General features: G+C 43.4%; 1 protein-coding gene across 3 annotated transcripts; it reads right to left on the bottom strand.

The window, feature by feature from the left end:
- Window positions 1–231: 231 nt before the first annotated feature.
- Window positions 232–26,838, bottom strand: LOC135391280 (dynamin-binding protein-like). Of its 3 annotated transcripts, none has more exons than XM_064621475.1 (23): window positions 26,681–26,838; window positions 25,846–25,921; window positions 25,589–25,701; window positions 25,329–25,506; window positions 23,538–23,793; window positions 22,544–23,455; window positions 22,457–22,488; window positions 22,070–22,192; window positions 21,834–21,972; window positions 21,628–21,748; window positions 19,684–19,804; window positions 18,858–18,949; window positions 17,224–17,373; window positions 17,056–17,161; window positions 16,843–16,973; window positions 16,663–16,767; window positions 15,857–15,988; window positions 15,606–15,767; window positions 15,114–15,296; window positions 14,798–15,031; window positions 12,195–12,384; window positions 8,261–8,868; window positions 232–5,487 (listed from the first exon to the last, which is right to left on the bottom strand). In XM_064621475.1, exons 3-23 carry the CDS (start codon window positions 25,676–25,678, stop codon window positions 5,305–5,307), a joined length of 4,248 nt encoding a protein of 1,415 aa, XP_064477545.1. In that variant the 5' UTR covers window positions 25,679–25,701; window positions 25,846–25,921; window positions 26,681–26,838; the 3' UTR covers window positions 232–5,304. The 3 variants fall into 3 exon arrangements, with proteins under 3 accessions (XP_064477545.1, XP_064477546.1, XP_064477547.1); XM_064621476.1 differs by lacking the exon at window positions 26,681–26,838 and adding an exon at window positions 26,545–26,596; XM_064621477.1 differs by lacking the exon at window positions 26,681–26,838 and adding an exon at window positions 26,425–26,443.
- Between the last annotated feature and the right edge of the window lie 63 nt (window positions 26,839–26,901).

Below are 26,901 nucleotides of genomic sequence, written 5' to 3'. Positions count from 1 at the left end.
GTGCACATACAAAAATATTTTCGTAACAACGTGGGCGAAGTTATAATGAACACTGAAGTTTGATGAGACAATGCAGCTGCCATTTCCACAAAAACGCACTTTATTAACACACTCCGGTGAAGAGTACCCCTTGTACTTTCATCCCGCAAAATTTTAAGGGATTGTGCATTAGACAAATTTTTGTGCAAGGAAACATCACAGAATAGGAAGAAAAAAACAAGAAAATTGAGGCAAGATGCAGAACGTATATTTTAAAAAATGATGTACCATACAGCCCAAAGACAGTTTTCATGGTATATAGTTCTTTGGTCTACTTGAATTACGAAGCCATGTTTCAAAGAAAATTCGTAATTAAAACATGCATAAATTCTCTGGAATATCATGTACAGCAATGAGTCCTGAGATGGAAATCGTGAGATTGAAGATCATTCATCAGCTTCTCCATGCTGTATTCTATAAAAGTGCAAAATATGTAGAGCAAGTAGTTAGGCAATCCTTAGGACTGCAGTCTTAGATGTGTCATATTATGGAAAAGATAAAAAATAATGTAAAGCAGGAACACGAATGATACACAATAGAAGTGTTTCACTATGTAGGGACTAACACCCAATCCCACAGAACACCTACCACGCCAAATAAATTTTTGTCTGAATCGTAACATGACTTCCTGAATCCCCCAATAGATTTTATGCACTAAAAAATAAAAATAAAAGTTCCAGCCAATGGCAAGCTCTGCAACAAATACAATTCCCACTATCACTATTATACAGCACTGTAATTTGTAGGATTTATACACAAAACATACACGCATTTTTCCACATATGTATGTGTATTGTAATGCTGCCTGGTGCGGTTCTGACAAAAAGCTTCATTTCACTTTGACACGAATGCAAAGGTAGTGAACTTGCAACTGAAATTAAAACACTGCCACATAGCAGCCCAAATTGTGGAAGACATTCAACACCCTTTTACACAGTTTATTTTTTAATTAAAAATCTACGAGAGCAGCACAGATGCCCCTCTTGCAAGCATGTTATACGGCTGGCATTCTGCACAACACAGTATGCAACAACCAGATGAGTCGGCAAAAATTCGTTAAACAACACGTTGTGGAATGACAGCGCAAAGGAAAAAAAACTGGGAAAAATCATGGGAAAAGGGTAGACTTCCGTGTCTACGCTAGCAGACGACGCATGCCATGGGTGCTGGAGGTGGATGTGCCTGGCTCTAGAAACATCTTTAGAAAGCGGTAAAGCGTGACTGTCAGAACCTGACTAATAGACTGTGTTTTTCTGTGTGTGTACATAAACTAATTTACTGACGGTAAGCACGCACGTAATGTAACATTGAGTATAACTGCTGCAACAAGCAAACTTCAAGCGCGCGTCACGTGTGCAAGCAGCGATTTTCAGCTGCCGCTGAAAACAGATAATGTGAAAATGTCAAAAATTAGTTTTTGATGCTGTGGATTTCATATTCTTCCATACACTCATATGCTGGAGAACTACGCAGCATTACTGTCGCTGTGCCTATACCTGGCATTGTAGTCCTGAAGGGAATAGTCTGCCCTTCACAACAGCACAACAGCCACCCATACTGGTTCAGAAACGACTGGGAAACCAATTTTAAACATGCAGCGAGCACAAAGCACCTTGGCTATCGGAACCTGTGAGGCGCTTGACACGGAAGCCAGGGCACCGACGTCATTTCCGAACGAAATTACAGGTGATCTATTACTACAATACTTGCATCTGCTTCTTTGTTCACCATTTCCTTCGCTCTGTCATTCCTCAACATGTCATTTCACCAACTACCCCAACTTGTTGCAGCCATTAATCAAGTTTTCAATTAAAGTTTTTGTACATCGTTTAGATCTGAAGAATCAAACTCCAATCGAAAACCAAGAAGCTTTATGTGGGGAAGGCACCTTCCAAAGTATTGGCCTTCTGACACTCTTTCATACTGGGTTTCAGGTTTGGCTGATATGCATAGCAAAATCTGGTGACGGATTACCCAAAGTATGTGCTCGTTCCAGGTTTGTTAAAAGACGGGCTGGCATTAAATGACAACAGCCTTGAATTCCACAAAACAAAACATGCACCTTAGTTAAAAATTCATTAATTAATTATAGGTAATTAGTCATTTGAACAGAAAGTCTGCATGACCATATAACCTGCTTGCAATTGATTTTGAAAAAAGAAAAGCATCGATACCATAAAAAAGCACCCTGTACATGCCAATATTCTACAAGCACTTTGACACCAAATATCACAGCCAAACCTCACCATTCTTTACCTTGCCATGGAATGTTGTTTAGATGTTAACTGTATAATAAATAAAAAATCATGATAATACTGATAATTAATTCACGTTGCAGGACGTATCACAAGCTACAATAAACTGTTGTGACAAGAACTTCCTCATATCATTCCAAGTTCGCTTTGAGACACATATTTAACAACCACACAGTTCCTTTTTTGCTGCTACTTATTTACACTTTTCTTTGATATAGCTATATTTCTGGTACTACAACGTTCTCGATTGTTTGTATCGTTTCGCACATCACAGCACTTTCACGGTAATATCAGGCATCTAGCTAAACACGTTTTTGTACTCAAAGTGAATGAATTCTGTCTGTGTCGTCACAAGTACTGTATTTAGAAGCTAACCATATGAAGTATAACACAAGTTTGGCATAGTACTTTGTAAATGCCAATACCAGCAGCACAATAATATGTTTAAGTTTTCCCATTACACTTTTTCAAGCTATGCAAATGTGTGATGAGAAATGGTAACAATTTTTCTTTTTTATTACACACATTTGTAGATATACAGGGTGTTTTTTTTTATTCGTTACAGAATTTTAATAAATAAACCTAGCAGAGCGAAATAGATGCCGTAACTACTGGATGCAACTACTGGACGACTAATTAGCTAAAATGCATTAATTAACTTAATTAGATGTTTTCTGGGAAACGCTAGGTGGCAGAATTGGAGCCAGTCATCATCCAAATCCACCGTCCTTATTAAACACCCTGTGAAGCGAACGTACTTAATGTCAAATTTCGCTACGCAAATAAGCCAAAACTAGAACTACACGCTTTCCGAGCGCAGCAACGACGCGGCCTTCACCTTATCTGGGTCAGAGAGTGGTCTCCAATTAGCACCTACTCGATTCAGCTCCATCGCTCCAAAGCACATGCCCACTCACCGGGATTGCCTGTCGCTCTTTCTGTGCTAGAGTACTGCGTAGTTCTGGTTTCAGCTCATTTGCATAGAGAAATTTGGCAATTTATATCTCACAGTACGTTCGCTTCTCAGGGTGTTTAATAAGAACGATGGGTTTGAATAATGACTGGCTCCAATTCTGCTATACCGCATTTTCCAGAAAACATCTAATTAATAAGTTAATTAATGAACTTTGGCTAATTAGTCATCCAGCAGTTGCATACGCTGTCCCACAGGATGTCTGCCTTACCGTATAACCCACCTGCTGAAACGGCATCTGTTTTGCTCTGCCAGTTTTCTAATAAAAATTCTGTAACGAATTTTAAAAAAAACTATTTTCTTCTTCTTGATAGGCCATGTGCAGGATGTTTCACAGTAAAAATTGTATTAAAAAATTTACTTGTGTGAAAATTATAGGGTCAATTCCACTTATGTTGGGGGAGCTTTTCCCGTGACTTCCGAGCACTCTTATAAATTTTAGTTCGTGAGAAACAGAATTTTCTTAATTTAACTTCGAAATTTGCCAAGTCAACGAGACGTTTTTTTTGCCATAAACAGAAAGTGCATGTTGGATTTACCCAATTCCATTGCAAAACACATTCCTTACAGCAACGGTAATAGCTGAAAAAAGCTAAAAAAAAAAAACGTCTTTGTGATGGGCGCAAATTGTGGGACGAGCAAAGATCTCCTAAGGGAACAATGCTAGGAGGCCATGGAAATGCCCTTTCACTTTTCCATGCTTCTGCTGATAACGGCAGCATGGTTAAAATGCAAAGTTATGCGAAAAAAAAAAAAAGGAGTGAGAAGGAAACAGGAAGAGGTGGATAGCTGTTTTCTTCCGCCGCATCTTCCATTAACTTGACAGAGAACCGAGCTCTGCCGACAATGTGCGCACCTCTAAACAACGTTTTCTTTTTTTTTTATTATTATTATTACTACTGCAGTGGAATGGGGTAAATCCAACATGAGTTTTCTGTTTCTGGCAAAAACAGAAGAAGAAAAAAAGGAAAACCATGCAAGGCTGACTTAGCAAATTTTAGAGTTCAATCAGGAGAATTCAATTTCTCGCGCCTTCAAAATGATAAAAGTCATGGCAAGAGCTTCCCCAACATAAACAGTGTTGACCCCATAATTGTCACACAAGTAACTTTTCCACGCAATTTTTTAGCACATTAGGTGAAACACCCTGTATAGTTTCTGCACAGTTTAACGTGGGTGCTACTGCATCGTAACTGTTGCTATAAAGTTTATTATGAGCTAACAGATGACATATTTGATGCCTTCATAATTATAAACATTTCATGCAAACCAACTGCCTCCTTTATTACAAACAACACAAAGGTTTAGAGATTCACACCCATTTCACATTAGTTATACGTCAACATGTCACGTGTAAACAGTGCCTCTTTTCTTGTGTGCAACTTGGCAACAAGGGCATGTAACTGCTTTTCTTGAGCTGCACGTGGATGTGCATATTATATTAACATGCACGGTACACCAAATCTCACCGCATAAAGGTCAGAAGTAATGGTGTATAAAAGGTGTGGAAAGCGGCACGGATGATACGGGTAACTTCTCATTCTCATCAACATTTTTCACGTTTACATTATCTACATAAGATATTTTTGTTACATGTATTTGCACAATGAATAGCAAAGCCATGTGCAGAGAAAATGCAAGCCTGTACTTTTGCAGGAACAATATGTCCTACTGCCCTATCTAAAAACGAAATTCATAGGAGCAGCCAGTAGTATCCAAAAGAACTCACAAACGTGTGCTCGTACCTTGGTACGGAGATTAACAAGATTCAAGTTTTCATAGAACTCCTCGCAGCCACCGTTCAGAAATGGGCTGCTTGTTCCGCGCTAGCATGTTCTCCAAGAATCAAAAACATGGAAGTCAGAGTAGAAGAGAACGGCATTTACATCAACACTCATTTTCACACTTTTGCTAGACGTCCAAACATTTTGTCATTCACGAAACACAACTTCACGGACTGCTCATATTTCACAATGCATGCCCTCGATCATCTGTACACTCTTTGGGGAATATGACTCATCTATACAGTTCACCAGATCACTGGTATTTTTGCAAGTAGTTCCCGGGCACGTATCCTTTGTTGTTGTGCCTGTCTTGAACGAACCACCAGTCTGGATTCCCGTGCAGGTCGTACTTGTGGAGCACTAGCACCACCTGGCCCTGTGCCACGCTCAGTTGATGCGGTCCACTCGCCGAAAACGGGTACAGGGCATAATGGTACTGCAAATGATGCGCAAGCGAGCAAGCAAGGAAATTACCAACAGCTGTAACGTACTGCACGACTAGAACTTATGGGTCATAGTTTTACATAACATGAGCTCGGATTGCATTGGATCAGAAATTTAAAAAATAACATTAGTTTCTCGATAATGCAATGTGCTCCGCCATCATGTAGCTCCGAAGATGCTGCACCAGTACGTGGCTTAAAGGGACGGTTGCATCCATTCCAGTCGATTCCGAGATGTGGTGTCGTTTTATTTCTCGTTCACCACTGACCCCGGTATTGAAAATCCCAGGTGAAATCCTCTCCCTTTTGTACCTGATCCTTACTTTCATCAAAGAAAAGTGAAAAATAAAATAATAATAATAATAATAATAAAAATAGTGATGCAGTTTGACTGCTATTTGATGGAATAGATGACAAGAGTCTGTAAGGGCCCTTGGATAAAATAAATAAATAAATAAATAAATAAGAGCATATGCCGGATGTTGAGAGTATGCCGGAATTCCATCTCTGTAAAAAAGTCTAAAACAAATTTCTCTACATCAAACGTTTTACACCAATCAGAGCACGGCCCCAAGAAAAGGGATGCTGCGGTCACGTGAATCAGATGAGTTCGTGGAAACAAAGCCTTTCTCGTGCTGCCCTCTCACTCCTCCTGTTAGGGAAGGACGTCACGCTGACGTCGTTGTCACCGATAGGAATTTTGTTCGTTTAATTCCTAAGCACTTTTCAGACAAAAAAATTTGCCAAGTAGACTGTCGGCCAACGCCAAACATAGCAATATCTGTTTCATAAATGGGTTTTCGGATGCGACCGTCTCTTGAAAGCGACAGTAGATAGATAGATAGATAGATAATTTATTTCACACTCAAGGTGTTGGAAATCAGGGCAAAAAAGCCATGTGGCTTGACTAATGGTAAGTATGGACGCAAACCTAAGCTAAACAAATGCTATTGTGTGCTTTCTGATAATGTTCACAGCCACCCTGCAAAATATTTCAATTAAATTTGTAGCCAATAATTTACAACTGACTTTCATAGTTGGCACTTTTGTGAACTGTGATGCCATGGTTAGTAACTTCATATTTCTGTTCTGCCATACAATCGAGCCACTGATTCGAGGCAGGACTTGGTGGCTATGTTTTACTGCCTCTCAAAACAGTACTCAATCACCTTTAATCGTTAAACCTTTCAATCACCTCCGTTGCACACTCCTATGACATCTGTTGAAGCTGCGATAGTGCATGTTTATGTCACAGTGAGACCGAAACCCGATGTTAACATGTTTTCTTTTTCTTTTTTTAATCTCTAACTTTATGCAGTTCTGCCGGATGAAATTTTGCATGCGACACCTATTCTAATCTCAAAATCAGTCGACAGCTTCAGGCTGTCCTCTTAAAGGGACAGACTCGAACAAAACGATCAATTGCGAAAACAAAATTATTTGCAAATTTTATTTACCAGTCGCATAGAGAGACTGCCATCAAAGTTTCGTTTGGACTAGTTTCTGAGAAATTTGGAGCAATGTGCAATATGATGGACTGTGGACGTTGAGGGCTGGGAGCACCTCATTCGCATAAAAGCATGCAAAACGTTACAGGCATGTCACCCAGAATATGACACGTGTGCCTGTGTCCTCTGAGGCCCCTTCATGTTCAGAGAAACAGTTGTTAACAGCTTGTTTGTTTGTTTGTGAGGAAAAAAAATTATTGTCTAGGTACAGATAAGCCTTAGCTTGCTCTTGAAATGGGGTTGGTAAGGTCACACTATTTCCAATGTTTCCCGTTATTTTTCCAATTTTAGTTATTTTCCAATGTTAGTTATTTTATTCCCCCCATTCCAACCAGCAATGGGGTAGAGTATCGCCTGTGGCGATGAAACTCCCCACTCTCCAAGGTAAAAAATGAAGTTATTTTCTTCCTCTTTCTTCTGTTGGCTCTTAAAGGAATATTTGGGGAGTCGTAGAGGATGTTGCTGTTGGCACCAGAGCTCTTATTAATTTAATTCCTTTATGTAATAACCAGAGCCCATTCAAGGAAGACAGCTCTTACACTGTTGCATATTATAATGGTATGTGCATTAACTGATTGTGTGACACATCGTCTGCCATTTTGTGGTTCACAACGCGTACACCTCGGCAAGAAACAGGTCAGCTCGACAACTCGCTCGCATGAGTCAACAGATGGCACAATCACCATAATTTTCATAGTTTGCGTTAAAGATCTGTTCAGTTTTGGTAAAAAAATCAGCATGATTCTGCTTTGCCAAAAAAGTGAAGGTCTGCGACACTGTCAACAGTAAAATGGTGTGACCATACAAGTGGCATCCTGCAGAAGCTCAGTGAGTCCTACTGCAGCATGTGCTGGCAGTGCTGGAACTGCTAGGACTCCCATTAGTTAGTAACACGGTGTGACAGTAATTATACTGATGCAACTTATTTACGACGCTACTTTTCGTCTAAACCATTTTGGGACAATTCTTCCCAGGAAAAGTCAACTGTTAAACGGATAATTTGGAGCACTTTTTCAAAGAAAAAGAAAAGATGCAAAATCGGTTCACCACGCCTAAGTAGTTGCTGAAAACAGAAGCACATCGCACTGTAGTCTGGGCCCACGATGGCAACTACGTCGTTCACTACTTGTTGCAAACATTACAGGGGAAGGGATTCATGTCGCAGCATCAAAGGCAAACCATCGTTGCCATAAGACCAGAATTTTCATCAAGAATACCGATCTCCAGTTTTCCACTTATGTACTTTCCACTTCCTTACCTCATTCACAGCGGGTGGTTGCTGGAACAGCTGGTTGCTCTCGACTTCAATATTTGCGTAACGTTCACCGCCACCCAAGACCGTGTGTCCATTGTGGGTCGGGTGCTGCTCCATTGGGTTTGCGATTGCTGCCGGTGCTAAAGGGTCAAACTCACAGTTGTCATACCTCGTTGCCGGTGTTGCTTCTTTAATAGGAGACCCTATACTTGGCTCGCCACTAGCTACCCCTGCATCCGATGAATCCAATGCTGCACCAGGGCTGAACGAGTAGTTGTAGATAGTAACGTCACTTTTCCGTCCTGGATTCCGTGCTACATCTTGGTTAGCACTTTGTGTGGGCACTGCAGGCAACGATAATCTTGTTGTGGCTGATGCTGCTGTAGGGGGTGCTGCAGGGCGGTTGCTCATAGATAAGGGCATCTGCAATGGATCCTTTTCACTGTAAGGTGGAGGAGGCTCGCTGGCTCGTGGTTGCGGAGTGACGCGTCCCTGTTGCGAATTCGGCGAGGGCGATCGTGACGCGACTGTAGGAGCGCTTGGGGCAAGACTCGACCGATGAGGTGGTGGCAGTGAAGACAGATACTTTGCGGGTACAAAGCCTTTAGATGCTGGGTAAGAAAATGGAGCCTTTTAGCAGGAAGAAGCTTAGAATGGAGATAGCAGATAATGGCGGGAAGTATTCAAATTTTCTCCATAACTTCAAATAACTGGATAACAAAGTTTCTCTTGTTATGTTTGCTACGTAACACATAACATGTGCTATGTAACACACATAGTTTTATTTCCTATATTTGTTGGGTGAGAGCAGCAGCTCAGAAGCAGTGACGATGGGACCAAGTTAAACCAATCTGGACTAGTAACATTAATGGCAGCATTACAGTGCATTGAAGTCGTTGAGGAATCTTCTCTAACTGCATGTGTTTAATGCACTTATTACAATATTGTGGTCCGTATACACAATGCACAAAGATATACTTGTCTCCGGAGCATGCTGCCTTTGTAATAAGTGCTTACATTTACACAAAAGGTGCTTCTGCAAGCTCGATAGACAAAGTGCAACACTGAACCAGGAATTTTTCTGCGGAGGAGCATACAGTTACCATGGAAACAGGTATGCCTTGCACGTTACTACGATGATGCACATGCGTTGCTTTTTATGATAACACGTATTACATTTGTGGGACTGAGGGAATGAGTGAAGGCAAATCTCTCGCAGTGCCACATGTTCGGTGTGCAAGAACATCTCAACGTAGGATCGCGTTCGCATTGGCACATCCAAGAGACAAACCTCTGCATCATCGACATGATTCCCATAAAAGTGGGACAATCATTTCACAGCACCTACAGCATCTTTTTTTTTGTCTTGCATAGCGAAATTTTTTTAATATGCACTTTTGTGTCATAATTAAGGCCCTCTGTTTTCTGCTGTGGCAAATTCAAAATTCCGCAGCACTGACTTGTAAATTCTGCGATTTTATGCGGAGAGCAGTCAACAGCTGCTTGAAATGGGAGACACTTTCTTTTCTTGGATAATGTGGGAACAAAAAATATGTTATAAAATTACAGATTCAAAGCACTGTTGTGGCTCAGCATTACATACATGATATCTTGTGTTCTCATCTGATGCGGTCTGTCGCCTGAAACCATTTTATACCTGCTGAAAGGTCTTTCAGCATCTACAGAGTTCATAGGAACTTTATAGGAAGGAGTTTACAATACATGCCCTGGGGAAGTTACATTTTTAGTACACCCCTTGTTCTTCTTGGGCTGTAGCCATTATTTAAAAGTCTTAACTTCTTGAAGGCAACCTCCCAGACAACAAATAAAAATCCCCCACTGCTACCGCTAAACTGCATACGGGAGGGACGCTGCCCATTACTCAAGTGAAGTATACACAATAAACTTGGGCTAATGTTATCCTGAGCTAAACTACAATCTGGCTGTTTTGTCCTGCAGCATAAACAATTTCGTAAAGCAGGCTTCAACTTTGTAGGGGCGGCTTCACCTCACGCAGGGAAGCGTCAGGTGAAGCCCACTTTCGGGAGGTGTCGTTCGTATTCGGCGAATAGTCAAATTATCCGGAAACCCGAATATTGGGCATTTCGATTCGCGAATCGTATACGTCCAGTGATTGATATTGGATTCGAATTTGAGAACTCTAATATCCACACACCCTTAAAAATAAAGGATTCCATGAAACTCTGTGCCAAACGAAGGATTCCGCGATTAATTCCGAATTCTGCGAAATTTCGTGAAATCATGGAATCGCGGAAAATGAAGGGCCTTAGTCATAATATAGTCACCGACCAATATTTCTGACTTTTAAATTTTTTTTGACAAAACTAGTGGCTTCATAAAACGTGCAATAGAATCAATGTATTTTCAGTGCAGCTCGATGTTTCTTATGTATTTCACCCAAAGCTTGTTTAGTTTTTAGGACCTACCAACCCCTTAAAGCATGAAGCACTCCAGAATAGTGTGCTTCAGAGCCCGATATTTCAGACTGCTTCACCATGGGATCTGCTGATGCGGAACAAGTGCGCAAAGGCAGTGCTCATGTGCATGTGCTGAACTTCAGAAGGGCAGAAGGCTTGGGCGACAACGGCAGCAATGACGGCTGTGATGAGGATGTTGATATGCTCCACCTGTCAACTGTGGTGATCCTTGCAGCCGCCAACACGCTCCTGAATGTGTACAGCGAGTGTGCAACAGTGGCAGAAATTCGCCACAACATACTGTCCGTGCAGTGAAGCAAGTGGATTTTTGCCATTGACTGAAATTTGGACTGCTCGTAAATCGGACTTATTCTGTCATTCCCAGAAGTCCGAAAAATCGGTCGGCTATTGTATAATACCCAGTAGAGGGCCACAAATGGCCAGTGAATGGGTCGGGGGCTGTGTTCAATGTTCCTTTACATCTCCCGACATGATGTTCTTACACTGAACGTGACTACAGTAGAACCCTGTTATTGTAACTCCGCTTTTAGTAAAAACCGGGTTATTGTAAACGCAAGCACCAGTCCTGACTGCAAGTCTGATCCTCATCGAAAGAGGACTGCTTTAACGCTCGTGCAGAAAGCAAGTTTGCTCAAAATGGTGAATACGGGAACAAAACGATCACAAAAACAAATTGCAGTTGAGTTCGGCGTCTCAACAGTGTCAGTCTAGTCTAGTCTACTCTCTCGGCAACAGTGCCAGCTCTAGTCAAGAACAAAAAGAGAATTTAAGACGCAATTGCGGAAGGCAAAAGCAGGAAATAGAAAAAGCTGAGAGGATCTAAAAACTACACTGTCGAAACAGCGTTACTCAAGTGGTTCCGGCAAGTGCGCGCAGACAATCTGCTAGCTATGGGGCCTGTTATGAGAGAAAAAGCACTTGAACTGGCTCTTATCCTTGGGGACGAAGAGTTCAAGACAACTAATGGATGGTTTGAATGTTTTAAAGCGAGGAACAGCATTGCTTTTCACAGAAAGACTGGCGACAAGGGACAGTTGAAGAATGGACCGAGGAAGTGCTGCACCTCGTTTCATCTGGTTACGATCTAGAAGAAACTTTCAACTGTAACAAAACTGCAGTAGTTCTGCTACGAAGCGAACTTCGATAACAAGCTTTTGTAGTATTATGTGAGTGATTTTGTCTGTGCCATTCTCTGACATTAAAGGTGTTTGACAGTCAGTGCTTTGTCTGTGTTTCGTCTGTCCGTGTCCCCTGCACTGGGGTTTTATCGCTTTTATAGTTTGTCTGAGCCCAATAAACCTTTCCTTCATTCCCACTGCCTTTTGTAGCCTTTATGAGGATTTAAAAAGATTTGCAAGATGCTCCTGACATAATAAAACTCCTGATAATGTAAATCTATGGCTCGGTCCTGGGCAGTTTACTATAAAGGGGTTCTACAGTGCATAAATGCTGTACTCTGTACAGAGCTTTGTGCTTACTGCCATTGTCGACGAACCAGCGGAGGGAGCTGCCCATAGGGTCTTGTCGCTTGACAACACCAATGATGTCCCCCTTTTTCAGGCTCATGTCCAGCACATCCACAGCCATGTAGTCTTCCAAGGCAACATATAGAGAGTCAGGGCTGTAGGTTGACTTGATGTACACCTTTTGGGCTTCTGTTTGTGGGCCCTTCAAAGAAGCAATACAGTTAAATCCCCAAAATACAGAATCATTACAGGAGTATAATGGTCAATGTCTGAGACATGGATTCTTGTACTGCCCTGTAGCAGATTGTAACAGCTCCTGATACATCCTGAATGGACACCCCCACCTATAGTAAACAAAACCTGATTGCTTAAAACCAATGTGATGTAGTCACTGAAGTGCAAAAATTTCTCCTGGCGCAATGAAAGATGCCGTTACCTTGACATCAACATAGAAAGAACGAGATCAATTCGTTGCATCGTTCGTGAATTTTGAGTGACAGAAGCCGCAATTTAAGCTTTTCTTCTCCTTCTCAGGAAGAGTAGAGAGGCCTCCAATATGGGATATGCAAACTGTGAGGCACCATTTCCTGTAGACCCATACGCGCCAGAGACTATGCCAGCCATCTTGGTTATGTCTAGAACCGTGAAGGAGGCTGAAGGTGTGAAGCATACAAAACGTACACTGCGGTACAAAAGAAATTTTTACCCAGGACTAGGGCTCACAATCCCGGGCTGTTTTTACAATCCCGGGATTCTGGGATATCTAAATGCGAATCCTGTGATCCCGGGATGGGATCGGGATTTTTTTGCAGCTATCCCAGAAATCCTATAGTAATGTATCCACCTGCAGGTCCACATCATACTATCACAAATTGCGATACAGTGCACACTTCTTGTCATCCCCACGGAATATTCTAGTGGAAGAAAACATACGCGCACAAAAGAACAAGAAAAAAAATACTGCCCACCGGGCAAAAGTTTTGCCGCGTATATATATTGAGCTTTCGCACCTTGCCGCATTATCGACTTTGCACTGGAATGCGTTTCTTCTCATCCGCTACGGAATATCTTGTGGCTGCGCTGTAGCATATTTCCCACGTTTAGCGGTGCACGAGAAGACATACGTTTGGCACTTACACTAAAGCGGCTGCTAAAAGCAATGACGTTTTTCGCGTCTTCCGCTGGAGCATTCTGAGAATTGGTGTGTTCTGCTCTTCTCCCCTTTTACTCATCCACAATAATTGTGTCCATATGTATTCATGAAGATGAAAACAACAAAAAAGAGGAATTCTGTTATTGAGATTGATGGCCTTATGGATCGGAAGACTAACAATTTTGTTGGAGTCTTAATGCAAGTACAGTGCTGTTATATTGAGGGCTTCGCTATAGCTTGCATGGTTCACATAAGTCAGCAGGTAATGTCTTTGCCATGGGTCGTGGATGATGAGGTTGGTTTGGTTTCGGATTGCAAACAATATTTTTAAGGCAGGGCCGCTTATAACCAAAAATCGGTAAAGCATCGCTCTTTCCTTTTCACTTGTACAACCACATATTCATTGTCCAGAAAAGCCAGAATTCACTATCCTGCAATGCTGGGATTTCCGGACACGAAATTATGCCAAAATCCTGGGATTTCGGGATCCCAGGCTCCGAACCCTACCCAGAACGCATGGTTAATGCAGCATAATAATCATACGGTTGCTCACCAAACAACGTGACGTTCAAGCATCAAGCAACAACTAGCAACGAACATCGCGTGTCTGCAACCACACGCGCAAAGCACGTGCACCATGCCCGTCCAACTTCATTTGTAGCACAACCCCTCGTGCATGCTGAGCCTAGTTTTTTTTTCTGATGTAAACATGCCATTGTTCTTCTTCTCAGTTGTAATACGATTCACACACTTTAGAGGCACCGGGACACCGGTAAGTCGTAGACTGATGAAGGCAGAGTGTACGGGTAACGTACACCTCGAGAGGTGGGCGCCGTCGACTCACATAGGTTCCAAACGTGTTATCCGACAGCAGTGGTAACATGCTCAAAATCAAGTAGCTCACGCGGGAAATGCGGCTCCGATTTCACATGTGTGTTGCATCGCCCACTTGACATAACCAACATGGCCGACAAAGTCTATTGTTGCCAGATGTCTAGCAATTTTGCATATCCTCTATTTGTTTCCTCAAAGGATCCTCTGTGATGATTGGACAAATCGTTTGAGGGAACCAATGAGAACCCACTCCATATTGTCAGCCTTCTTGAGATGTAGAGGAAGAGGGAAAGCATAATTGTGGTTTCTCGCGCTCGTAAATCATGGACAGCACACAACCGATGAACCGTCCTTACTGCACCTTTCATTCTGTGGGGAGAAAATTTTATACTTTAGTGCTCCTTTAGAGTCCGCCAATCAGGGCTGTGCATTTGGCAGTCGTAGCTATGGAGACGAGCAACCGTCAGCCACATGGGCAACCCCTGGTAGCCACAGAGGGCCAGTGTTTCAAATCGTCTGCCTCGATTGGCTGAAGCAGACGACATATGTCCACGTCACAGAAAAGAAAGGGCCAGCATTAAGCGGGCTTTCTTTATCTAGGTGGTGTGGCATGGTACTGCCAACTCACTTGAATTCCTGGTGTCGCAGGCAAGGCCCCAAGACTAGACCTCTTGTTCGAATTGGCCTTTGAGCGTGCACTCTTTGGAAGTGTAGCTGCGTCTGCTTTTGAAAGGAGACTCGCAAAGAAGTTGTGGTCACTCATGAGGGGTTCTTGCGCAAGCGTCTTCAACACAAGGACATGCTTGATCCTGAAGTTTTCCAGGACATCCCCACTGCTTTTTGCACTCAGCATCAGTGGAAGCTTAGTAAACAGAACAAGGATAGAATTAAGCAATAGGTTTCAATGTGTTTCCACAATTCAGCGTTAAGATAAAAAAACTGACCTCCATTAGAGTCATAAGCTCTCTAGTGGTACGGCCAATCAGCATCTTTCGTGCACGAAGGAAATCCTGAACACACGTATGTAGGATGTCTGCTGATATGGAGCACAACTTTGGCAAGTCATCAAGAAGTTGAGAGTTCAAAGCCTCATACGTGTTTTTCGCCATCTGCTCCTCATCCGAAAGCTACAAAAAATACATTTGATTACTTTTACATTCAAGTCCCAATGTTACTCCGAGCCGTAGCGACGTGGGAGTGAGGGGGGGGGGGGGGGGCAGCCAAACGGGGGCCCTCACAGGTTGGTTGGACAGTATAAAGCGGGAATGAAGAGAATTTGAATTTACGATCTCGGCTGTACAAATAGCGTTTTCCTTTTCTTTGATTACAGGGCTTCTGACGGCAGTGGGAGAGCGGAGGGGGACTTCAGATTTACCCTGCCCTGGGCGCAAACTCGCCTCGCTACGGCTCTGGTGCTACTACGCTTTGCTTCTTACCGTCTTTTGCTTTGAAATGTCCTTGTTCTTCTCTACCCTACTTCGGCAAGCAGCGTAATCGAGGAGCTTGTGTTCACGCTTGGTGATAAGCTTGTTTGGGCCAGCAAACATCTGCAGCACCTGCTTCAGCACTGCTACAACATCTCTATCCACAGCCATAGACTGCAAAAGTTGGATAACATGTCACTGACACTACCCCAGCTGGAGCACTACTCCCGACAAAGACACTCCGCACAAAAGCTCCTACATACAAATTGCTGCCAGTATTCCGTACAGATAGTCCGCTGCACAGTTCGATACTGCTCCACTTCAGTCATGGATTTCATTTCTTGATAGAAGTCCGCTATACTTTCTGCCAGTTGCAATGACACATGGATAATCTCCTGAAATATGAAAGAGCGAGCAGCATTCCTAAAAATTCTTCATACTGTGTAAGACATTATGCTGACGAGACCTGAATTTCGTTCCTCACGGGTCATTTTGTCCTTGGAAGCCCAAGGATAAAGAGCTTGTAAAATAGGGTTGCTGCCTTTCGTTGTGAAAAATAATGGCCAAGTGAGAGGGGGTGAGAGGAAAGGGAAAGGACGAAAGGTGAGGGAAATAAAAAGTGCCAAACAACCGCTGCTCCCGTCCCTCCAGACCCATGAATGTAATGAATAACTAGGGCCTGACTTTTTCGGGTTTTATTTTTGGCCAAATTCGGGGGGTAAATATCGGGTGATATTTTTCATTCGAGAATTCGGGTGTATTCGGGTTAAATCCCGTTACGGCATATTCTGTCGTCAGGAATTCGGGTGTATTCGGGCGATTTTTTTTTGTTTAATAAAAATTTGTCTTAACATGGAACTAACGTTTAGCGACATTATCAAACTTTATTTTAATGCACGCTTATGAGTGTGCCAAGCGACCCGGATGTTTTTGGGTAGATTCGGGTTAAACCCGAATTTTACAGATTTCGTTCGGGGGGTAAATATCGGGCGGATACGGGTTTAACCCTAAAAAGTCAGGCCCTAAATATAAGGGATCAAGAGCATTCAAGGGAAATACTACTACGTACCTTGAGTTGGTCACAAAACATGCCAAGATCTTTCAGGAACATCTTTATTGCCTTTTCAAGCACTCGAAAGTCTCGTTCCTCCCTTTCGAATTCCTCGTCCTTCACCTATTACGACATAAAGTCCTTAAACATCATAGCCAGATGTGTATCATTCAAAACCAAGTAACGAAAGAAACATACAAGTGGTCCGAACCCAAATGTTGAGGATAGCCTCATGCCAAGACGCGATGACTTTTTCAAAACAGAGTGCAAGTTTAACTTTGCCAATCTCCTTGACAGGCTGACATCAGCATTCTTTCTGTACTTGAAAACTGGATTCAAAGATTTAGTTATGAGGACAGAACAGGAAGCATTAGACAGCAGGATGTACTCCAAAATCATTAGATTGCTTACCAAGATCTTTCCGACGCTTGAACTCATTGATGGACGTTGCAACGTCAGACATCCTCGCTGTTGCGTCTAGTAGAACCTTTTTGTCTGGGTGACCTTCTTCTGTTGACTGAGCAAGAACACAATATGGTCAACATACTGTTGCATGAAGTAGCAGAAGGGTATCAGTACCTTCTCCAGTTCGTTGATCAGCAAGGGGTACTTGAGAATTCTCTGTACTGGCTTTATCAACACTGAAGGTAAGTCAAAGCAGTTTGTTTCCCGTTGCATCTGTTCTACACCAGCTTGGAGAAATTGCATTGTCTGCGGGTTTTCCATGTACTAGAAGAAAAGCGAGAATAACATCTGTTTGAAATATTGTTAGTGCATGAGTAGGCCATCGTATTTTGGGCCACTTGTAGTGACAAATTTTCCCTCCGTGTTTAACCTGAAAAATTTAGGATCTATGTATAAATTCGGTGTGCGGTAAATTCTGTAAACTTAATAACTTGCAAATTCCCACGGTGATCCACAAAGCTGCACAAACGCTGCACACAGCTGCACGCTGCACAACGCACAAACGCTGTCATGTAATATTTTGCTGGACGCACGCGGACAATATTTTGCTGCTAACGTTGTGGTGCATGTACTGTGCAGTTGTACCTAGTCTCAAGTTTAACTATTGGAGCATTCGTGACATCCCAGACGGGCAACGAGTGGTATAGCCAGGGGGTTTCAAACCCCTACAACTCCTACCATTGGTAATGCATTTGAGAGAGAGAAAAATGGGGGTAAAATCCTCCTCTAGTGTAAAGTTCCCTTAAAGCCCCTTCCAAAACATAGTTCTGACTATGCTACTGGAGGTGGGGCTGCTGACTACGCTACACTTCGTTGGTGATCTGGACATTGACGTTCAAGGTTATAGTATACAGCAGCTGAGATTTGAGAATGAGTGTGTAATGAGCATCGAATCTATTTCAAATTTTTTCTAAAGTGCACTAAAATAGCATAAGGGCTGCAATAAAATGCATGCAGCGCATCACTTCAACTTCATTCAGGTTCTTATTACCATACCTTTGCGGAATATTTGCTAGGATGGCTAGAATATTTAGTGGGATCTTAGTTTTGAGGAAATATAAGGATTTCAAAGTTGGTGAAACGTACCGTATTTTCCAGTGTATAACGCGCACCCCTAAAAACGGGCTGAATTTGAAAAAAGTTCCATGTATAATGCGCACTCGTGTATAACGCGCACCCCAAAAAACGGGCCGAATTTGAAAAAAAATTCCATGTATAACGCGCACCGCATTGTTGCTACAAGCTTCTGTACTGCCACCAGTAAACACACAATAAACAATAAACCAAGGCAGTGTATATATGCATATGCTTTATTTGAAACACATTTAGTCAAAGCCGTTAAACCCCCCATGCAACAGAGTCGGTGTCATACAGTATACTTCAGTCTCCTCTCCGTTTTCAGTTTCGCGTCCCTTCTCAATCACGCCAGCCTTCCAAAATGAATTCAGAACTATTGACCTTAAGCAGCATCATTAACTTTTTATGAAGCCCAGTGCCTTTTCGCTGGTTTTGTCAACTGGCCCTAAGAGATTTGGGAGAAAGTCGCAGCACACCCTGGAAGAGGCTAGAATTTGTACGTCACCGACCTGAGAAAGAACTCTGCAGGAAAACATTTCCGTGTATAACGCGCACCGTTAGATATCCGCAGGATCTCTTCAGAGCACTTTTTTACTGTATAACGCGCGCGTTATACACCGGAAAATACGGTAATATTTTTACAGTGTGTGACATGTCTACATGTATCTTACCTTTGTCCACAACCCACTGACATCATCATGATTTCTGCAGTAATGCCCATAAACTTCCTTCAACTCATCAGCCATATTCACAAAGCAAGAGCCTGCACAAAAGGTAAACGTTGACTGCTAAAACAGCCAATGCTTCAATGGCAATATCACAGAGTTTATCAAAACACTGTCAGACTAAACTAAGCTAAACTTCAGCACACAACAGAAAAACACTACCCTATATTCCAATTTCTTTTCAGCTCTCAAAATTGTTCCAAAATCTCCATGGAACGTGGAATGTGTTTATATTTCCACAACTTATACAACTTACATAAAGCATGGCTGTTCATAGGCGATGCAGAAGTAACAATTTTCGTGCAGTACTATTTTTTGCGCATTCTATTATTTAAGCTAGTATTTAAGCTACGTATTATAGCATCATGTCATGCAGTTGTATAAGAAGCTGGAAGTGTATGTTGCTGAGTTACATCACAAACAAAACAATGTTAACTGTCAAGTCAGAGTCATCACAATGACTGACAATGAAAACAATTGAGCTCTGGCAGATAAAAGTCCTTCCATGAATGGATGTCAGCATCGTTGATTGTAACACCATTGTAGGGTGCCATATCTTGACTTCACAACAAAATTCTTTGTCACAGTACACGTAAGAAATTTTTAGAGTATGAACAGAATAAAGCCAAAATATAATGTCTGCAACAAGTCACAATAACAGCATCACGAGTGTGTCAAGTGCCTAGGCTTCATTCTTTTTCTAGACTCTGTGAGATCAGCAAAATAAGGCACCCACGAAATAAATCCCACATGAAAACGGGCTCATCCTTACCAATCATCTGATCCTGCTCTGTCTTTCGTGCTTCATCTTCAATGAGTGACAAGAGCTGATTTGCAACAGCTATCACTTCGTCTAGGTTTCCGAATAGCGTGGCCATGTCTATTTCCAGGTCCTGAAAAAAAAAAAGAAGAAGTACCATACCAAGTTGTACATGAGAGCTGTATTACTACCTCAAAACTACATCAAACCTGCAGACACAACAGTATATGCCTAGGTACGAGGGTGGTACTTCCACAAGTTTCCGGCCCAAGGTAGAAAATGTGCGCGAATTTGAAATTGCGATTAAGGACGCGTGGCGCCATCTGTTGGAGGGCCGGAGCACCACCCTCAACCCTCCCCATGCTTTTGTCGGTTGGAGAGCGGCATTTCAAACAGCCAGGGTGCACTCTTCAGTTAAAATGGAAAAAAGCGAGTACCGCGCTGTGATAAAATTATTGACAAAAGAGGGACTTTCGCCTAGGGAAATTAAAGCGCGTCTGGACAAGGTGTACAGGGAAGCCTCTCCGTCATACATAACGGTAAAAGACTGGGCTAAGCAGTTTCGACTGGGGCGATAGTCCATTGAAGATGATCCACACGATGGTCGTCCAGTGGAAGTGGTGACACAAGAAAATTTGTCTCTTGTCGAGGAGGAAGTGCTGAGCGACAGACGTCTGAAGGTGAAGGAATTCTCAGAAAGGCTGGGGCCTTCCAAAACAACCGTTTTTCGCATAATCGGCGAGGGCCTTCACATGAAAAAGGTCAGTGCGAGATTGGTGCCACGACTTCTCTCGTCAGTTCAAAAGGAACAGCGTGTCGTCTGTACCAAAGAGTTTTTGGAGCTCTGTCAAGAGAACGAAGAAGAAATATTGAAGTCAATTGTCACAGGGGATGAGACTATGCAAGGTCACACAATCCTCAAAGAAGATCATGGCAACAATATTTTGGGATTGTCACGGGATCCTCCTCATCGACTTCAAAGAGAGGAACACCACAGTGAATGCGACTTATTATGCTTCACTCCTGCACCGACTGCGAGACGCGCGGCAGGTTGAGTCGAGGTGTCCGGTTGCTCCAGGACAATGCCCCTGTCCAAACGGCTTCTGTTGCCAAGGCTGCACTGAAGGAGTGCGGCTTCGAAGAAATCCACCACCCACCCTACAGTCCAGACTTGGCACCGAGTGACTACTTCCTGTTCTCAAACTTGAAGAGGGATCTCAGAGGACGGAGATTTCAAAACAATAGTGAGGTGCAAGAGGCAGTTTTCCAGCATTTTGCGGACAAAACTTCGGACTATTTTTTCAAGGGTATAAGAATGCTGGTTGAAAGGTGTCAAAAGTGCATCAAAGTTAAGGGTGACTACGTCGAAAAGTGATACACTTGTTTCGTCTCTATGACTATTAAAAGTTGGTCGGGCCGGAAACTTATGGAACCACCCTCGTATGTCAGTGAAAAATATGCCCTGATGGTTACAGTGGCATTACTAGGGTGCAGGGCCAAGATTCCCGGAGACGAGGATAAAAGGTCGTTCTTGTGATCAGCGTACCAGAGAAATAATAGAGGCATTCGAAATAAGAAAAAATGAGCAACAGTGTGTGAGAGTCATGCTTCTATCACTTTGTTTGATAATGAAGTCAAATTCCTAAAAATGTGGGACAAGAAAAAGGATGACGAGTGTGTGGATGACGCATTAATCGTCTGAGTGTAATATTTAAAGACGGCACTATGTTGCTAAATAAATTCTTTTGTTGGAAGTCTAGCACCTGTCCTGTCGTCTCTTCTCTCTGTCCCGTTCCTAGTGCTAGTTTGTCATGCAGGATCGACATCAACACGCCCGGTCTTTCACTTTGATGTCCTTTAATCGCGTCACCCGGGGCAGATCACACACCCCCACAACCCCTAGTGACGCCACTGTCTGGTTATACACTGCAGGAGATGTGATAAGCCTCGTTATACCTTGCTTGCAGACTGGTCCCTGAGGTAGATGTCGTAGCAGATCTGTAGGTCTTTTATGTAGTCGCGTTCCGTCTGCAACAGCTCTGTGATGACACACTGACGATGTTCTCGTACTTTTCTCCTTGTAAAAACGATGAAAAAGGAATTCAGAGACTTTACACGCTTTTATGCGCACAGAGCTGTAAAAATGCAAACATTCTTCTTACTTTCTCTCTTCCGCTCTCTCTCTGTCGACGTCTGCTTTCACTTGGCTGCTGTCTGCATTTGGTTCATCTGCAAGAACTGCACCACTTGCAAAGCCCGTCCCTGCTGCTACGTCAGCCACATCGCATACACGTTCTGTGGCTATAATGAAAAGACAAAGTTATATGTGTTACTAACCTTCAGAATTATTCACAGTTCACACGTTTCCACAGAATTGACATGTGTAAGTGCATCATACCCTCTCTGGGTTGCTGTTCCTGATATGGAACAGGGGGAGCTGCCCTGCTCGGCAGACAGGATGAAGTTGCACTCCGAGGTATGGGCGGTGGAGGACGAGTTGGGACGGGACCTTTTTTTTGTGCTGTTTTTGCAAACAACAATTACACTTCACGAACAACAAAGAGTTGGCATTTTATTATAACATGGCATACTTCCACTGGTTCCTAACTTTGTGACACTATGATATGTTGCAGCACACGATAGCCTAGACAGAACTGGGGTGTCACTACACATATCTCCCATGAAAGAATGAGAGTCGACCTTTGTAAAGCCAGTGTGCTACAGGCTGGTATTGTAGCAAGGACACCAATCAAGTTGATTCAAAAAAAGTTTGTGTGATACGTACGTGTCTTGGGTTCATGAAAGCTTGCCACCTCCCTGTAAATTAGCATTAGTAACTTTTATGGTCACACCATACCAAAACAACAGTAACCTTTTGAAAGCTGCACTCTCTGAGCTCGTCAATGTGTTGGCTCTTCTGAGGTGAGCAGCACTTTCTTCAACCAAGGAGGAAGTCCCAGTTGGCAGGCTGTTCATTGCCGCACCGCTTTCCACTTCGTTGACTGCAGAAGGCCTGGTCAGCGTCTTCCTCTTCCTGTCGTCTGATACCTTTGACAGAATCTGACAACTCGGTGCTGAGTTGTACCTTCCCATTTTCTTGGACTCTGCTCCGGCGTCCGGCGACCGCGACATCTCCTCCACAAAATTCGTGGGGCAGATTCCAACTCTTCCGTCCCGTGTTCTGGCTCTGTACCAATCACTGTTCAGCCTGCCGAGCAACACTATTACGTCCCCTGCCCTCAACGGTAAATCGCCAGCAACGTCGCCCGTAAAATCGAAGAGCGCCCTCCCAAACCTCGCAGGCTCCTCGTCACGGAACTCCGACACAACGGGCGTGCTGTCCTGCGTAGGAGCTGCTGCTTCCGAACAGTCGACAATGATGTCGACAAAATCCGTGGGGAAAAGTCCAACTTCTCCGTTCAATTCGCCCTCCGTCCATTCGTCGTCAATATGGCGTATCATAGTGATGAGTTCGCCTTCGCTAAAAGATAGTTCATTCGGGTACTGCGCGCTGAATGGGTATTTGGCACGGGCATAAGGAGCGATCCCGCTGTTGAGGCTGTGGTAGCCACTTCCGGTGCTGTCCTCATTATCTTCGCTATTGGTCGCTTCAGCCTTGAAAGTTCTTGGAGGCTTAGGGGGGCCAGCATCGTAACGACTAAGCTCAGGTGCCGTATCGGTCGCGGCCGGTGGTGCCGTTACGGCTGAGATCTCTGCCTCATCTTTAGGTAGAACCGTGACAAACCTCCGAGGAAATCTTCCTTCCTGCCCCTTGCATTCGCCCCTGCAGAAAGGGTAGAAAAACAGTAACCGTCTGCACCGTTCTAGAAAGGTGTAAATACTGAAGGTAGGGCTACCATACGTACCAGTACCAATCATGATCGATGATCTTGGTAATGTGAACCATCTCCCCCTGAACCAGGGAGAGCTCATCGTCCAGCTGGGCTGCCATGTCTTGCCTGACCCGGGCCCACAAGTCCACAAATGCAGAGTCTGCGGCAGACCTGAGCTTGGTAGAATCCGCCTTCCAGACGTGGGACATTGGGAAGATGCCGCTACGTCCTTCGCACCTTCCCTCCCACCAGTTGTCATCCACAGGTGACAATCCCACAATAAGGTCGCCTAGGAATTCACAAAGTGTTACGCTTGCAAGATGGCTGAGCCATTACAGCAGAATGCGACTTTTGACTTTTTTGTGTGTGGGTGTTTGAAATTAAAGGGGTGCTAAGGTGCAAAAATTTCTCCTCATGCAATGAAACATGTCATTACATAGACGCCAACGCAAAAGGAATGGGGTTCATCTGTTGTGGAGCTCGTGATCCTTGAGCAAGAGAAACCTCAATTTACGAGAAATTTTAGCACTTTAGTGCCCCTTTAAGGATAAGCAGCATAGGCGCCGACTGCGGGGGGGCGCGGGGGCCCTTGCCCCCCCCCCCCGGAACAAGAACTAGGGGGGGCGCCGCCCCCCCTTTTGGGGCTCGGAGCGCCCGGGTCAAAAGAGCGAAGAGGCACCAACCCCAAAAATGCATCTTGCAATTTGTAAAATATGTATCCGCCCACCATACTCATTATCACAGTAGAAGGTGAGGCGAAGAACAGAGAGGATGACACAACACATTGCCTGAATTTCGCCCAAAGCAATCAGATCAATGAAACAAAAGCAGTCGAAAAGGTACCTGCAGCTGCCAGTGAGGTGCAACGGTAGAATCTTCGGAACGCATATCCGTTGGGAGTTGGTTCAACTCCCGCTGGTCCATTTCATTGACCATATTCATAATATTGCGCGCATTTCGGGTCAAACACCGAGGATTCAATGCATTTTGTTCCTTTTGCACTCAGTTTTCAAAGGCGTAATGCCTTCAGTTGTGCACATGTTCACTGTTTACGTTCTCTCTGTTTTTCTTTTTTTCTGTTCTTCCTTCCTCTTATTTCTATACCAGTTCTGCATACATCATAAGATCCCGCCAGAGTTAGTTTTGTGTTCTTCATTTTTCTTTTCCTTCCTTCTTTTTTGTTTTCTTTTATCTTTTCCTTTTTTGTCTTCCCCCTTTCACTTTTTTTTTTAATAACACGCCGACATCCATCTGGCTTACCTTTCTTTTTTTTCTTAATAAACATATCCCCCACCCCTGCCAGAGTACTTATTTCGCGGTGCGCCCTTGCCCCACCTGGGAAAATGAAAACTCTCCGCCTCTGATGAGCAGGATTTTAGGAGAAACGTGATAAACTTCTCAATGAGGTGGTAGGTTTAAGACTATTTTACGGTAGGTTTAAGACTATTAAGTCTGGTTTAAGGACGCTGCATTAATTTTCAACAGTGTGCTAGCTAATCTAGCCAAAGTCAGTTAGTTTAAAGCTAACAGTTAATTTTCAAAAAGTGTCCTGAACAATTTCAGGAAGACAGATGTTAATATAGAATTCTAAACGAAGCGCATCAATCCACACAGACTGATACTAACTATAATTTAAATATGCACTTCTGGACAACGCAGCTACACTGTGCAAAGTTTACAATTAAGACTCAGATGCCAGAATTAAGGATTTGTGCGAGGCCTGTGAAAATAATAGCAATTTTCGTTGGGTTCAGGAACAAGAACAAGAACAAAATTTTAAGGTACTGCGTGCATAAAACTGTGCAAATTGATTGTCATATGTACCAGAGCTGAAGCACAAGTCTCCTTGGACATCCGAGATGAAGTCGGCCACACCAACAAACAGCTCTTGTCCGGGGTTCAGCAACGGAGGTTTCACTTCCACGACAACGCTAGACGGAAACTTCCCACGCTGTCCCCTTAGATCTCCTAGAGTCCAGTGTTTGTCCACTGCCTCTACGACCTACAGTAAGTTCATATTATACATATGATATAAATATCCCATTTCGCAAAGTCCCTAAAAATGAAGATATCGAGGCTCCAACCTGAATCACGTCACCATTCTTGAGTGACAGCTCTCCATCCAGCCCAGAGTCGAAGTCAGAGAGTGACCTTACTATAGTACCAGGTTCCATTTCACCCCGTGGATCACCTAATGCTGTGCCCATGAAAAAGTGAACCATAAGTGGCTGTGTAGATTGTTTTTCATCTCCCAACTGTACAAAAGAAATTTGCAGACCACCTGTCTGATCAAAATAATGATAGATTGAACGATTTTTCAAGATTCCGGCTTTGAACTCACGTGATATCTCTTTTCTTCAAAATCATTTAAATGCTGGCAAGCAAAGCTAGTTAACTTGCGTGTGGCAACAAGGGCACTGAAAGGAACGAAGAACGAGAAGTGACAAAGTTGTCCCAGGGAGGTTCGTTGCTAAGCACCCATTAGAGGGGACCAAGAGAGAAGCAACCATGTGCATAAAGCACTGTTACTGATGTTTCACAATGCGTACAACTGTCTGCTGGGCATCTACTTCAGTTATCAGCAATCGCACCACACAGGACAACAATACCGTGAGCATGAAACAAATAGTATGTCTTCTTATCGTTCAGTTCCTCTTGCTGTGCACGTGTAATGGGGTGGGCGTGGTGCATAGGCAAGCAATGCATTCCTGTGAGGTACCACGAGAAAAAGTTTATGCTCCATTCCCGTATACTACTGTACTGTACTGTACTGTACTTGCAGAACCTCAGCATACGCCACATGTGAAGGCCTTGATCAACTTCTATGCATCGGTAGTTACCGTAAATTGCGGTACAATGATGATGACGAGTGAAAGCTATGACAGGCATCCTGACAGGAGCATGGATTGAGCAACATTACCGAGCGATTTGTAGATGTTGGTCTTGTTTAAACGCTCAAAATTTTTAAAAACAGTACACCACAAAAAATACATAGACTATGCGACCCGAGAGACTCATCAACCTGCTTTTGGTCACGTACACAAACTTGGCAGCCACGTCCAAAGTCGCGTTTTTCCGCACTGCTCTGCCCCGTACCTCGCATTCTGTCGGACGTTCCGCCCTTCAGTCATCTTAGATCAAAACTGTACGAATGTGAGTAGAGATGGTTTACTTACAAATGCATTCACCTTCGAACATCTGTATTTTTTATGCGAAAATGTAAACTTATCCAACAAAAACGACGTCCGCAAAACAAAAAACTCGAATACGGCCATGAATACGGCCCAGTGCCCGAATGGCGACAGAAATCGTCCTAGCGTTGAAAATGCGGAGTAGAAAACTAGCCAATGTCGTAGCGAAGCCAATCCAGAAGCTGCCGAAATCCAGTCCAATTCAG

The sequence above is a fragment of the Ornithodoros turicata genome, chromosome 4 (assembly GCF_037126465.1).
Source record: "Ornithodoros turicata isolate Travis chromosome 4, ASM3712646v1, whole genome shotgun sequence".
NCBI lineage: Eukaryota > Metazoa > Arthropoda > Arachnida > Ixodida > Argasidae > Ornithodoros > Ornithodoros turicata.
The sequence above is the reverse complement of the archived record's forward strand: the minus strand, read 5'-3'. Positions and strand labels throughout refer to the sequence as shown.

Bases quoted from the DNA above. Each gene is read 5' to 3' on its own strand.
- LOC135391280 (XM_064621475.1), bottom strand. From the start codon at position 25,678: ATGGAACCTGGTACTATAGTAAGGTCACTCTCTGACTTCGACTCTGGG. The intron at 22,193-22,456 runs GTACGTATCACA...TTGCAAAAACAG, and splicing joins CTTTCATGAACCCAAGACAC to CACAAAAAAAAGGTCCCGTC. The intron at 21,973-22,069 runs GTATGATGCACT...TTTTCATTATAG, and splicing joins GGAACAGCAACCCAGAGAGG to CCACAGAACGTGTATGCGAT.